At 34.7% G+C, this 13553-nt stretch overlaps 1 protein-coding gene across 1 annotated transcript; it reads right to left on the bottom strand.

Annotated features, from left to right (window-relative positions):
- Positions 1 to 3623: 3623 nt before the first annotated feature.
- On the bottom strand, positions 3624 to 13040 carry LOC137615073 (cell adhesion molecule DSCAML1-like). The gene is made up of 6 exons (XM_068344704.1): positions 13031 to 13040; positions 11147 to 11874; positions 10159 to 10375; positions 7606 to 7733; positions 5297 to 5462; positions 3624 to 3966 (listed from the first exon to the last, which is right to left on the bottom strand). Exons 1-6 carry the CDS (start codon positions 13038 to 13040, stop codon positions 3815 to 3817), a joined length of 1401 nt encoding a protein of 466 aa, XP_068200805.1. The 3' UTR covers positions 3624 to 3814.
- Between the last annotated feature and the right edge of the window lie 513 nt (positions 13041 to 13553).

Genomic DNA, 13553 nt, shown 5'->3' on the forward strand with positions numbered 1-13553 from the left:
GCCTGAATCTGACATTAACGAGACCTGATTTGATCTTGCAAGATCTAAATTTGACCTTATTTAGCCTGAGTTTAACCTTAACGAGGCCTGATTGCACATTGTAATCGAAATTCAACTTTACCGTGTCCGGTTTTGACTTTACAGAGTTTGAATTTGACCCTATCAATGTAATTTTGATATGTTGAAGTTTTGAGTGGAAGCTCTAGAAAAGAGACGAATATGGTCAGGCAATACTCATTTGTCTATTGAAGCATCTTGTATAGTATTCTTCTCTTTTAGAATAAATCATCACTTAAACGAGGTAATGCAAATAAAATCTGTGTATTTTTTAGGTGTGATAGCACAGATAAAAAAATTAAAAGTTAAGTTTTATTATATCTTCGTTAGTTTAATGAAATTTTATGATTAATCTTCATTATAGATTTTACTATCCATTAAAATTTGTTCCTATTTAGGCTTTTTGTAAAGTTATTAACAGTCTCCATTAAAATTTCGTCTTAGTTGATATGGTTTCTCAAAGTTTATCCATAATCTCCATTTCTTCCTATTTGAGTTCTCTGTATGAAAATATATTCGTAATATCAATAAAAAGTAAGATTTTGTCCCTGCATTGGTTAATTTTGAAGATTTTTTGTATACCTGTTTGCAATAAAATCGTATATTATGCTGTAAAGTAGAAAATCTGAACAAAGTTATAATTTCCAATCAATTCGTGATCTGTAGAATAGAATCATCTCCCTTGATCTGTAGAATAGAATCATCTCCCTTGATCTGTAGAATAGAATCATCTCCCTTGATCTGTAGAATAGAATCATCTCCCTTGATCTGTAGAATAGAATCATCTCCCTCCTAGTAATTGTTCTCCAATAATAAGATCCTGCAAAAACCTCCAACGGAGAAATACATGAACTTATTGAATAAGGACTGCTATAGTTAATTCTTTATAGTGAGGCAGATTTACACCGACTCGTAAGGGTGCCCTTTTAGCTCGGAAAAGTTTCCTGATCGCTGATTGGTTGGACAAGGTAATTCTAACCAATCAGATAGGAGGAAACTTTTCCGAATTAAAAGGGCACCGCTGCCATTCAGGGCAAATGGGCCTTATTAAAAAAATTGAGTATAGTTATGTAGCTTATAACATAAGATACTCACAGAAGCTACCCAGAAAGTTGGAAAACTTGAGTTTAAATAGCTACACAGCTACAGTATAGGGGGATAGGATAGGTGGGGGAGGGGAGGGGGAAAATTAGAATTGGAAGGATTGGAGGGAAAAGGATTAAATTGAAGTGCAGTGGGAGGTGAAAAGATTGGGGCAGACCCAATAGTTCTTTGTTGTTGGTGTAAGTACTAATAGGCTGACCAGGAAACAGACAAGCAATTAATTACGTTACACAGTATCATTGAGAGGCATCACTTACGAACATAACGAAGGGGAAATCCACATAATTCCTTTCCATATCTCACGACGCCATGGTCTTTCACGCCACAGGTATACATAAAACAATTATAATGATTGACACGAACAGTCATGACGATATTTTAAACAGTGGTATTTAACGATAAAGTCATCGTTGTTATTTACATGGCTTAATACTAGATAAACTTTTATTATAAAACATTCTGTACAGGAACAAGTTTAATTTTACACTGTTCAGGACCAACTGATATCTTTCCTTGTTTTCAGAAGGAGCACTTAATCCGACGGTGTTTAAAAGCTTTCCATACACGATGGTATTTGAAACACTCACTAAACACTTTACGAAACACTTCACACTTCATCTTCAAGGTTCATGCTTACAATCAATCGTCTTTACGACGTAACAAGTGATATGCGAAAAAGTATCTCTGTGATGAAGCTTAAATAACACATTTTTCTTCCCTAATTCCTTCTCTTCGGTGACAAAATTTTGGGGAAAAGGCTGTCGCCAACGACTCATTCAAACATAATCCTCTCTCAGTCCCTAGAGCTTGTTTCAAAATCTTGAACGACTTACTCTCCAACTCGGTGACTCACTTGAACATTATCTCATTCTTCGGAGCTGTGTTCGAAATCTTAAACGACTCTCTCCCTATTGATCTCAATGACTCACTCGAACATTATCTCGTTCTTCGGAGTTGCGTTCGAAATCTTAAACGACTCTCTCCCTATTGATTTCAATGACTCACTCGAACATTATGTCGTTCATCGGAGCTGCATTTGAAAACATGATCGATTTACTCCTTATTGATCACAGTGACTCACTCAAACATTGTCTCGTACTTCGAAGCTACGTTCGAAATTATGATCGACTCTTATCTCTGTTGATCTCAATGACTCACTTGAACAGACTCTATTCGTGTTGATCTCAATGACTCACCCAAACATTATTTCGTTCTTCAAGGTTGCGTGCGAATTTTGGAACGATTATATACCTATTGATATGACTCACTCAATCATTATCTCGTTCTTTGGAGTTGCGTTCGAAATCTTAAACGACTCTCTCCCTATTGATCTCAATGACTCACTCGAACATTATGTCGTTCCTCGGAGCGGCATTTGAAACCATGATCGATTTACTCCTTATTGATCACAGTGACTCACTCAAACATTGTCTCGTACTTCGAAGCTACGTTTGAAATTATGATCGACTCTTATCTCTGCTGATCTCAATGACTCACTTGAACAGACTTTATTCGTGTTGATCTCAATGACTCGCCCAAACATTATTTCGTTCTTCAAGGCTGCGTGCGAATTTTGGAACGATTATATACCTATTGATATCAGACTCACTCAATTATTATCTCGTTCTTTGGAGCTGCGTTCGAAATCATGATCGACTCTCTCCCTATTGATCTCAATGACTCATTTGAACATTATCTTGTTCTTCGAAGCTGCATTCTAAATCATGATCGATTCTATCCCAATTAATCTCAATGACTCACTCGAACATTATCTCGTTCTTCGAAGCTGCGTTCGAAATCTTGAACGACTCTCTCCCTATTGATCTCAGTGACTCACTCGAACATTATCTCGTTCTTCGGAGATGTGTTCGAAATTTTTAGCAACTATAGCCCTATCGATCTCAACTATAGCCCTATCGATCTCAGACTCACTGAATCGTTACCTTGTTCTTCGGAGCCGCTTTCGAAATCATGATCGACTCTATCCTTATTGATCTCAGACTCACTCGAACCTTATCTCGTTCTTCGGAGCTGTGCTCGAAATCTTGAATTACATATTCTCTATTCATCTCAATATGACTCACTCAAACATTATCTTGTTCCTCAGAGCTGCATTTAAAATCATAATCGACCTACTTCCTATTAATCACAGTGACTGGCTCAAACATTATCTCGTTCTTCGGAGCTGCTTTCAAAATCATGATTGACTCTATCCCTATTGAGCTCAGACTCACTCCAACATTATCACGTTCTTCGGCACTGATTTCAAAATCATGAACAACTTACGCCCTATCGGTCTCAATGACTCACTGGAACATTATCTCGTTCTTCGGAGCTGCGTTCGATATCTTGAAAGATTTGCTCCCTATTGATCTCGATGACTCACTTGAACATTATCTCATTCTTTGGAGCTGCGTTCGATATCTTGAACGATTTACTCCTTATTGATCTCAATAACTCACTTGAACATTATCTCGTTCTTCGGAGCTGCTTTCAATATCTTGAACGATTTACTCCTTATTGATCTCAATAACTCACTTGAACATTACCTTGTTCTTAAGAGCTGCGTTCGATATCTAGAACGATTTACTCCTCGTAGATCTCAATGACTCACTTGAACATTATCTCATCCATTGGAGCTGCGTTCGGAATCCTATATCCTGTCGAGTATCACCTCATTTCCCCCCTGCCCAATCCCCATCCAGCTCAGATGCCAGAAAACAATGAGAAGTGACGTCACAAGCTGTTTCCAGTCTATGGTCAGTTTCAAACTGCTGTTGATTTGCATCGCTGCTTGATGTTCTCCTATGAAAAAGTGGAAGAAATTTGACCTTAGCTTACATTTTAGATTCATTCAATAGGAGGATGTATGGGATGCCTGTTAATAAGATAAATTAATGACCTTAGGTTTTCTAGGAGTGAAGTAAATAAATTAAAATCTTTATTTGAAAAAGTAGAAAGCTTTCTTGAAAGTAATTGAAATTTTCCATAATTTACAAATATGGTTCTCAGATTTTATTTTATATCGTAAAAGAATCCGTTATGTCCAACTATTTTTGTTGCTAAGAAAAAATCCCACAAATGATACATCACGTTTTACTCACCTTTGAAAACATCGAGCAAAGTAGAGAATTTTCCACGCATGGCTGAGAGTTCTTATGTGTTTGTGTGCGTTTCTGGGACAAATCATAGTTGTCGTGTGATAAAATAGTTTACACCCCTACTATTGTGAAATAAATGTGTGTGTGAAAGATTGAATATATGTGAAAATTAAGGATCTCTAACTGGGTGTTTTTCCTCAACTATTTCCACCGTACGAGGATGCCGTCATTGTACCTCATGCGGTGCACTGTAAGCATTACTAAACGGTAATATCAGTGTCCCTCTGGCCCATATCTGCACCTACTGAATATCCTTTAAAGTTACCCTACCGCTGAATGTCCTCCGAAGCACTAGTTCCGGGCCTTTTCTCCCAAATCCTATGAATGAAAATACATTATCTTTTCAGCATTCCTCTTACCCGTAGCTGCACCCACTGTTTATCCTTCAAATTTATCCTACTGCTGAATGTCCTCCCAGGCACCAGCTCTGGGCCTTTTATCGCAAAATGAATGAAAATGCGCTGTCTTTTCAGTATCCCTCTTGCCCTCAGCTGCACCCACTATTTAGCCTTCAAATTTAACCTACCGCTAAATGTCCTCCCAGACACCAGCTCTGGGCCTTTTATCCAAAATCCTATAAATGAAAATACATTGTCTTTCCAGCGTTCCTCTTGCCCTCAGCTGCACCCACTATTTAGCCTTCATTTTTAACCTACCGGTAAATGATCTCCCAGACACCAGCTCTAGGCCTTTTATCGCAAAATAAATGAAAATACACTGTCTTTTCAGCGCCCCTCTTGCCCTCAGCTGCACCCACTATTTAGCCTTCATTTTTAACCTACCGGTAAATGATCTCCCAGACACCAGCTCTAGGCCTTTTATCGCAAAATAAATGAAAATACACTGTCTTTTCAGTGCCCCTCTTGCCCTCAGCTGCACCCACTATTTAGCCTTCGAATTTAACCTACCGCTGAATGTCCTTCCAGGCACCAACTCCAGGTCTTATGAATGAAAATGAAGAATAACATACTAACCATTAAGGACATGAAGCGTAGCCAGCGAATCCTCTCCTATGGAGGGCTTGCAGCCGTAGGTCCCGGAATCGTTGACGTTGGCCTTTCTCATCACCAGGTAGCTGACGGTGTCGCGACTGGCTATCGTGTTGACGGTGACTCCGCCCCTTCCTTCGTAGTCGAGGATCTGCGACAGAGACTGTCCTTATTAGCAGAACACCACAGGACTTGCAAAGCTTGCTTGCCTGAATGCATGAAATATCACATGAGAGTTGGCTCAAGATAAATAGAAGAAAGACAGAGTTGATGAGAACGGAAAATGCAATGGAAGATGAAATATCATTGGAAGGAGAAAGGATTAATGAGGTGAAATCATTTAGATATTTAGGAACTATGATCTCTAATACAGGATCTTTAGAATGCGAGTTTAATGAAAGATTGAAGAAAGCAAATCAGACAATGGCTAGGTTAAGTAAAAATTGGAAATCAAATCGCCTGAAATTACATACAAAAATCAGGTTATACGTCAGTTTAGTGAGATCGGAGTTACTGTATGGACATGATTCGTGGTATGTCATTGAAACAATATAAAGCAGATTTTTATATTTGAGAACAAGGCCCTCAGAAGAATATTGGGAGTTGAATGGCAGGACAGGATTAGAAAAGAAACTATAAGAGAGATTACCCGAGTGCCGTATGTGAATGGTTTAGACAAGCTCTTCGCATCCACAAGGCACTAGAAGAGTTGGAAGACCCAGGACTACATGGCTGAGGACTATGAAGCGTGAAGTAAGAGATGATGAATGGAAAAAGTATTGAATTAAAATCTCAAGATAGAGACGACTGGCGAAATCTAACCGAGTGCCTTTGCGTCAATAGGCGTGGGAGGAGATGATGATGAGGATGATGAAACATTGTGTGAAAAGCGACATATATAGGGAAATTAAAAGAAAGCGAAGTCGTGCAGAAAAAGAAATGAGGCTTTCACTATAGTAAGGGTTTGTCGCATTAAAAAAAAAAAAAACGGGAAAAATCGCGTTTGAAAATTGACAATATTCGAATGTCGATAACTCTTTCATTTCTCAAAGCATAAAAAAAACTGTTTTCTGTATTTTAAAACTCATTCAATCTACTTTTCAGCCTATATAACTTCGTTCTTGTAATTATAATCTTAAGCCACCCCCCCCCCCCTTTTGCGGTTGAGTGATAAACCTTTGCTTTAAAGTAATTTTTAGAAATCTAGAAACAATTGTGTAAAAGAGAGAGAATATGACAAATCTCTGGAAGCCATTGAAAGGTTAAAAGTAAATATCTTCATCTTTTTCTTTACGTTATTTTCCTCTTGTATTTCATTACCATTATTGTTATCATTTTCACCTTAATATTAGTGTGTTTTTTTCATCCACATTTTCTCCTTACTAGTTTTTCAGTAAATCTTTAATGATGAGGTTAACTCCACTTTTTTTTTCTTTTTTTTACCCTAGTATATACAGGTACTCATTATTGTTAATTATATTAGTAGTAATTGAAGTAGTATTGCTGTTGTTATCATTAACAGAAGTAATATTAGTACTGACATCAGAGGTGCTATTAAGAACCAAGGAAAATAACTTTAATGAAAAAGTGTTACATGTCAAAAATATTTGTCATATTCTGACTCCGTATAACCAATTAGGGCTACAAAGAGTTTGTCGAGTTGTTGTCGTTTTTGTTGAAAAAAATAGGTATTTTCAGCATATGCATTTTTACCTTTTTATTTTCAGCATATGCATTTTTACCTTTTTATTTTCAGCATATGCATTTTTACCTTTTTATTTTTAGCATGTGCATTTTTAAACCTTTATTTCAAGCGTGTGCATTTTTGCCTCTTTATTTTCAGCATGTGTATTTTACCTCTTTATTTTCACCATGTGCATCTTACTTCTTCATTTTAATTATTTGCATTTTACCTTTTTATTTCAAGTATTTGCATTTTACCTATTTATTTTAAGCATGTGAATTTTACCTCTTTATTTTGAGCATGTGCATTTCACCTCTTAAAAAAGGGTGACGCCAGTGAGGTAGAGCTATCAATTTACCCGCAGGGTATATTATTGTGAAATTGAAATTTAGAGAAAAAAAAAACACAAGACGAATACAAAAATAAAAAAAAAAACAGTTTTGAACTCCATCCAAACAATATAAAAACCAAGAGATAATACATGAACAAATAAATTTAAAACAAATAGGAACATATATTAAAAAAAACAGCGACTGCATAATAGCTTTGACTTCATGGAAAAAAGCATATTGCGTCTCGCAAGCATAAAAAAAAGCATATCTTGTCTCACCTTGTTGTGGTGGAACCAATAGACGAAGACCGGCTTTTCCGTTCCGTGCGTGACCACACACGTGAGGTTAATCAGCGACCCTTTGTGGACGAAGATCTCTGGACCGTTGATGATTTCCGCTTTGGGGACTGCAGGAGGGAGGGGGTAAGGCATGGTGCATTTAGTTATATACAGTATATGGGAAATTGCCATTAGTAATAAATGTAGTTGTCTATCTAGTTATATATATATATATATATATATATATATATATATATATATATATATATATATATATATATATATATATATATATATATATTTATTTATTTCTATCTAGTGACCAAGTCTACAGATGATGGACGAAAGCTTTAAACTTCGTTGTATAATTTTAGACATTTCTATAGACGTCTTATAACATTGTGGAACCTTGTTAGCTTAGCGTAATATGGTTATGCGGCATTATACTTATTTGCCTCATGTATATATATATATATATATATATATATATATATATATATATATATATATATATATATATATATACTGTATATGTGTGTGCGTATATATATACACACACACACATATATATATATATATATATAAAGAGAGAGAGAGAGAGAGAGAGAGAGAGAGAGAGAGAGAGAGAGAGAGAGAGAGAGAGAGAGAGAGAGAGCATATATATACTGTATATATGTGTCTGCGTATATATATAAATATCTATATATATATATATATATATATATATATATATATATATATATATATATATATATATAGATATATAAAGAGAGAGAGAGAGAGAGAGAGAGAGAGAGAGAGAGAGAGAGAGAGAGAGAGAGAGAGAGAGAGAGAGAGAGAGAGAGAGAGATTGAATGACTGATAGGCTGGTGGCAATTATTGTTTTATGAATATCAAATAAGAACATTAGATTTTGCCATTTACCCAAAGCATGCAACAATTAACCAAGTAATTCAGTAACAGTAATCTTTTAATAACCATTAAATGGCTGAGGCAAGCTGAAATCTGTAACGTGTTAGTTTAGTAAAATATATTTTTTAGTTATTTTTTATATTGCAGAAAGGTTTTAAGATTAATAATGGCTCATGTTCTAACCTTATTTTTTTCCCTAATTTTCTTTACTGACTCGGTTTTTTGTCTTCTTCAAAGGATTTGCAAAGTGAAGGTATATTCTCTCTGGCTTAACAAAAAAAAAAAAAAAAAATCTCCATGGAAATATTGCAATTTTTTTTTTCGTTGTTTCTGATGCTTACTGATATATCTGAACTTCAATTGTTTCTTCAGCCTAAAAACTTCTTTTATCCCCTCCCCCATCTATTGAAAATTTCTCCCATACATTCATTGAAAAATTCGCTCTTACATCCATTGAAAATTTATCCCTTATAGATAAAATAAAAAAATTAAAAGTTATTCCATATATCCTCTGAAAATTTATCCCATATAGATCAAAGAAAAATTAAAACTTATCCCATATATCCATTGAAAATTTATCCCCTATCAATCAAAGAAAAATTGAAAACTTATCCCATATATCCATTGAAAATTCATCCCATAATAATCAAAGAACAATTGAAAATTAATCCCATATAAATCAAAGAAAAATTGAAAATCTATCCCTCTCAAATAAAAAAAATTAACATTTATCCCCTTTAAATCAAAGAAAAATAAAAAATTTATCCCTTATAAGTCATAGAACAATTGAAAATTTATCCCATATAAATCACAGAAAAATTTATAATTTATCTCATTTAAATCAAAGAAAATTGGAAAATGTATCCCATACAAATCAAAGAAAATTTTTGAATTTATGCCGTTTAAATCAAAGGAAAATTGAAAATTCATCCCATATAATTCAAAGTAAGACATCTAAACCTAACTTTCAAAATTCAAAGAAGTCCCTCACCAATGACGAGAAGGTTGACAATGAAAATCAAAGAAAAGTGGAAAATGTATCCCATACAAATCAAAGAAAATTTTTGAATTTATGCCGTTTAAATCAAAGGAAAATTGAAAGTTTGTGTCATTTAAATCAAAGAAAACATGAACATTTATCCCATATAAATCAAAATGACATCTAAATCTATCTCCCGGAATTCAAAGAAGTCTCTCACCAATGACGAGAAAATTTGAAAATTTATCCTATGTAAACAATGAAAAATTTTAAATTTATCCCCAATAAATCATAGAAAATTTGAAAATTTATCCCATTTAATTTAAAGAAAAATTGAAAATTTATCCCCTCTAAATCATAGAAAATTTGAAAATTTATCTCATTTAATTTAAAAAAAAAATGAAAATTTATCACATTCAATTTTTTAAAAAATTGAAAATTTATCCCCTCCAAATCATAGAAAATTTTAAAATTTATCCCATGAAATTCAGAGATAAATTTGAAACTCATCCCATATCAATCAGAAAAGATGAAAATTTTCCCCATATAAATAAAAAAAAAAAAGTTGAAAATTTATCCAATATATCTATTGCAAATTTATCCCAGATAAATCAAAGAAAGCCATCTAAACCTAACTTCCAAAATTGAAAGAAGTCTCTCACCAATGACGAGAAGGTTGACGATGAAGCTGAGAACGGGCTTGGTGGAGACCTGGCACTCGTACATGCCAGCGTCCTGTTCGGCCACCTCCTCGATAGTCAGGATCCACTTGTCATCCTCTTCGGACTCCTGGTGTCTGATGGAGATCCTGTTGTCGGATGTGTAACTGTCGTTGTTGACAGATAGGATGTGCAGATCCCCGTGTCTTATCCAGGATACCTTTGTGGAAGAGATAGATGGATATTAGTCGAGTCATCCACATCCTTGTAGGATGCGATCCTATAATATAGAAAGAGGATGTAATCTGGTAAAAGGCCTCGGAAGGATAATTGTTTTTTTAATTTAGTGCTTTTGGGAATAAAATTATTACGATGGTGGTTTCAATGATTATAGCATCAATATTGTGTTTGCTTAATGGCTCTTCATATGATTGCCATAAAACCTCTCAAGTACTCGAAACTACTACTACTGTTTGGCCGTACATCATTAGCTTCGGATATCTAAATTTAAAGTAGTTTAAACCATTAACCTATAAAGTAATATATTATCTCATTGTTTAATTGAACCCCTCTAGTATTACCGTAAACTACTTTAACCATGTTTACATTGCAAACTTCTTTTTACAATTTTAATTTAGCAAATTCCTATTACATTTTCTTACGGGCTGCCAACGCAAGAGCCCGTGTCTTACTCAAGGTAAGGCAATCATAACACACACACACACACTCTCAAGTAATGTATAAGACAACAAGATATATATATATATATATATATATATATATATATATATATATATATATATATATATATATATATATATAGAGTCTCCTTTTTTGTGAATTTTGTGTGGCGTAGAAAGACCACAAACAGACGCAAGTGAAAGGACTTGTCTGAGGCCTTTGTTCTGTAGTTGACTATTAATGGCTGATGATGATGATGATGATGTATGTTTGTATGTATGTATGTTTATAAGAACAGGCGAAATCTTACCGAGTTCCCAGTCTTGCCCATAACTTTGCAGGACAGCACAGCTCTCTCTCCCTTGTGCACTGTCACGTTCCTCGGGAGAGACCTGTCAAACCGAGGTCCTAGAGGATCGATGCTAATGACAGGCTCGGGCGACTCCTCCGTCTCCAGCCCTTCCTCAAGAGGCGTGCCATAGACCCAGGCTCCTGTATACACCTCGTTCGCCCTGTAAGTCCCGTACTGGGTGCTCGAACCACCGCTGTATACGATCCCGGAGTGAAACGAGTCGCCGTGTCGAACTTTGTGATTAGAACCGGCTTCGTCGTTGATGTTTTGATTGATGGTCGGTACAGTGAAGAGCGGTTTAGTATTGGACGTGTAACGGACGTTACCCACGACCTGCGGCAGTCCCGTTGAGTACTTGGAACTGTGCGTGGGATCCTGCATTTCCCGGTTGCTCTGCGTGAGGAACTTTCCACTCTGTAGACCGATGTGATTTTGCTGCTGGATGTCGAGGTTAATTGGGGATTTCTTCGGCTGTTTTTTAGGTAGTTTATGGCTGTTTAGGATTTCTTTGATAAGAGAGGGATAGTCGTGCACCTGAGCGGTGTAGCTACTCGTAGATGACGAAGTCCTATCAGAGGAACTGTCTTTTTGAAGGGAGTCCGGGCTTGAAGGAACTATCTTTGGGATGTAGTCGATTTCGTGCGAATCCAGTTGGCTGTCGGCCCAGACCGTTAGGATACCAGATCCTGGAAAGAAAATGGATATTCAAATGATGTGGACTTCAAAATGGATCATATTGCATTTATTTAGTAATGGACATTGCATCTATAGTCTATACGAAGAGATGCAAATATTTTGTCAAGAATAACTGGTAGTGAAAAATATATTCAAATAGTACACACACACACACATATATATATATATATTATATATATACGTGTATATATATACATATATATATATATATATATATATATATATATATATATATATATATATATATATATATATATATATATATATATATATATATATGTCCATTAGGTATTACAATCACCAATCATTGTAACATAACCAACAATGCTAATACCATTAATAACAACAATATCTAAAACAACAAAATAGTAAGAAAGTGTAGATATCGGTTCAAAGACTGAATCTCTAAACAGAAGGGCACCACTTTTCAATGCTCTTTTCCAACATTGTTGCTGTTTAAGCCTAAGGAATTCCAAACTTTCAGCGTTTGTTTTTATGTTGAACTGGTTGACATAAGTCTGTCTTCATAGATTATATGTGACATATATTTACATTTCGTTGTTGCGTATAAATTCTTCTATTTATTTGTTAGAAATTATACCATTATGCACTCTCTCTCTCTCTCTCTCTCTCTCTCTCTCTCTCTCTCTCTCTCTCTCTCTCTCTCTCTCTCTCTCTCTCTCTCTTTATATATATATATATATATATATATATATATATATATATATATATATATATATATATATATGTGTGTGTGTATACTGTATGTATGTGTGCATATATATATATACACATATATATGTATATATGTATGTATATATGTATATATATTTGTATATATATATATATATATATATATATATATATATATATATATATATATATATATATGTGTGTGTGTGTGTGTGTGTGTATGTATGTATGTAAATTTACTCACTCAGAAATACGAGTGGGAGTTTCAGTAACTGATAAACTTAATGTGCCTAAGGCTAAACTTGTATCTGGAAAATATTCTGAACATATTTGCACCAGTCAGCAAGAAATGCAAAATGATATGACATAATAAACTTCTTTTTCGGTGATTTCGAAAATGTTTAGCCAAAAGAAAGAATATACACCTTCATTTAGATAACGCATTTTACATACCCATGCTCATGGCGTATGCTCACAAGTATTGACTCAAGGCGTAAAAAAGTCTTATCGCCCAAGAAAGAGTTGGCCCAGGAAGATAAATTTGGAACTTTGCAATGCAAATTTCGAACGTTTACTCTCTATCTCGCTTCAAAGGTTTGTGAAGATAAAGTTTAATAGCTGAGACGTTATCCTGTATCTCGCTGTAATGTTTTACGTGCATCTTATTAGTACTTCTCTCATTTTTCTTTCCTAAGTACTTACTGCATTACAAGCGAAGAATCGTGACTCGCATATGCACCAACTTGAAGATGAACAGATTTTGGATAATGCTTGATTTTGTTGTATATATATTTTTATATATCTAGGTATAATTTCACAATCTTATTACGATGTTTTCCTATCGGAAAGTTTTATAAATTTTTGGCAAAAATTATGCAGAGATTATTTCTACCGATAATTTCACAATTTTATTACGCTGTTTTCCTATGGATAAAGTTTTATAAGCTTTTGACAAAAAAAAAAAAAAAAAATTATT

This window comes from Palaemon carinicauda, chromosome 21, assembly GCF_036898095.1.
Source record: "Palaemon carinicauda isolate YSFRI2023 chromosome 21, ASM3689809v2, whole genome shotgun sequence".
Lineage (NCBI taxonomy): Eukaryota > Metazoa > Arthropoda > Malacostraca > Decapoda > Palaemonidae > Palaemon > Palaemon carinicauda.

Coding starts and splice junctions, on each gene's coding strand:
- LOC137615073 (XM_068344704.1), bottom strand. Junction 7,734..10,158: donor CGTCAACCTTCTCGTCATTG/GTGAGAGACTTC, acceptor TCCCTCCTGCAG/TCCCCAAAGCGGAAATCATC. Junction 3,967..5,296: donor TACGCTTCATGTCCTTAATG/GTTAGTATGTTA, acceptor ACTTTTTCATAG/GAGAACATCAAGCAGCGATG.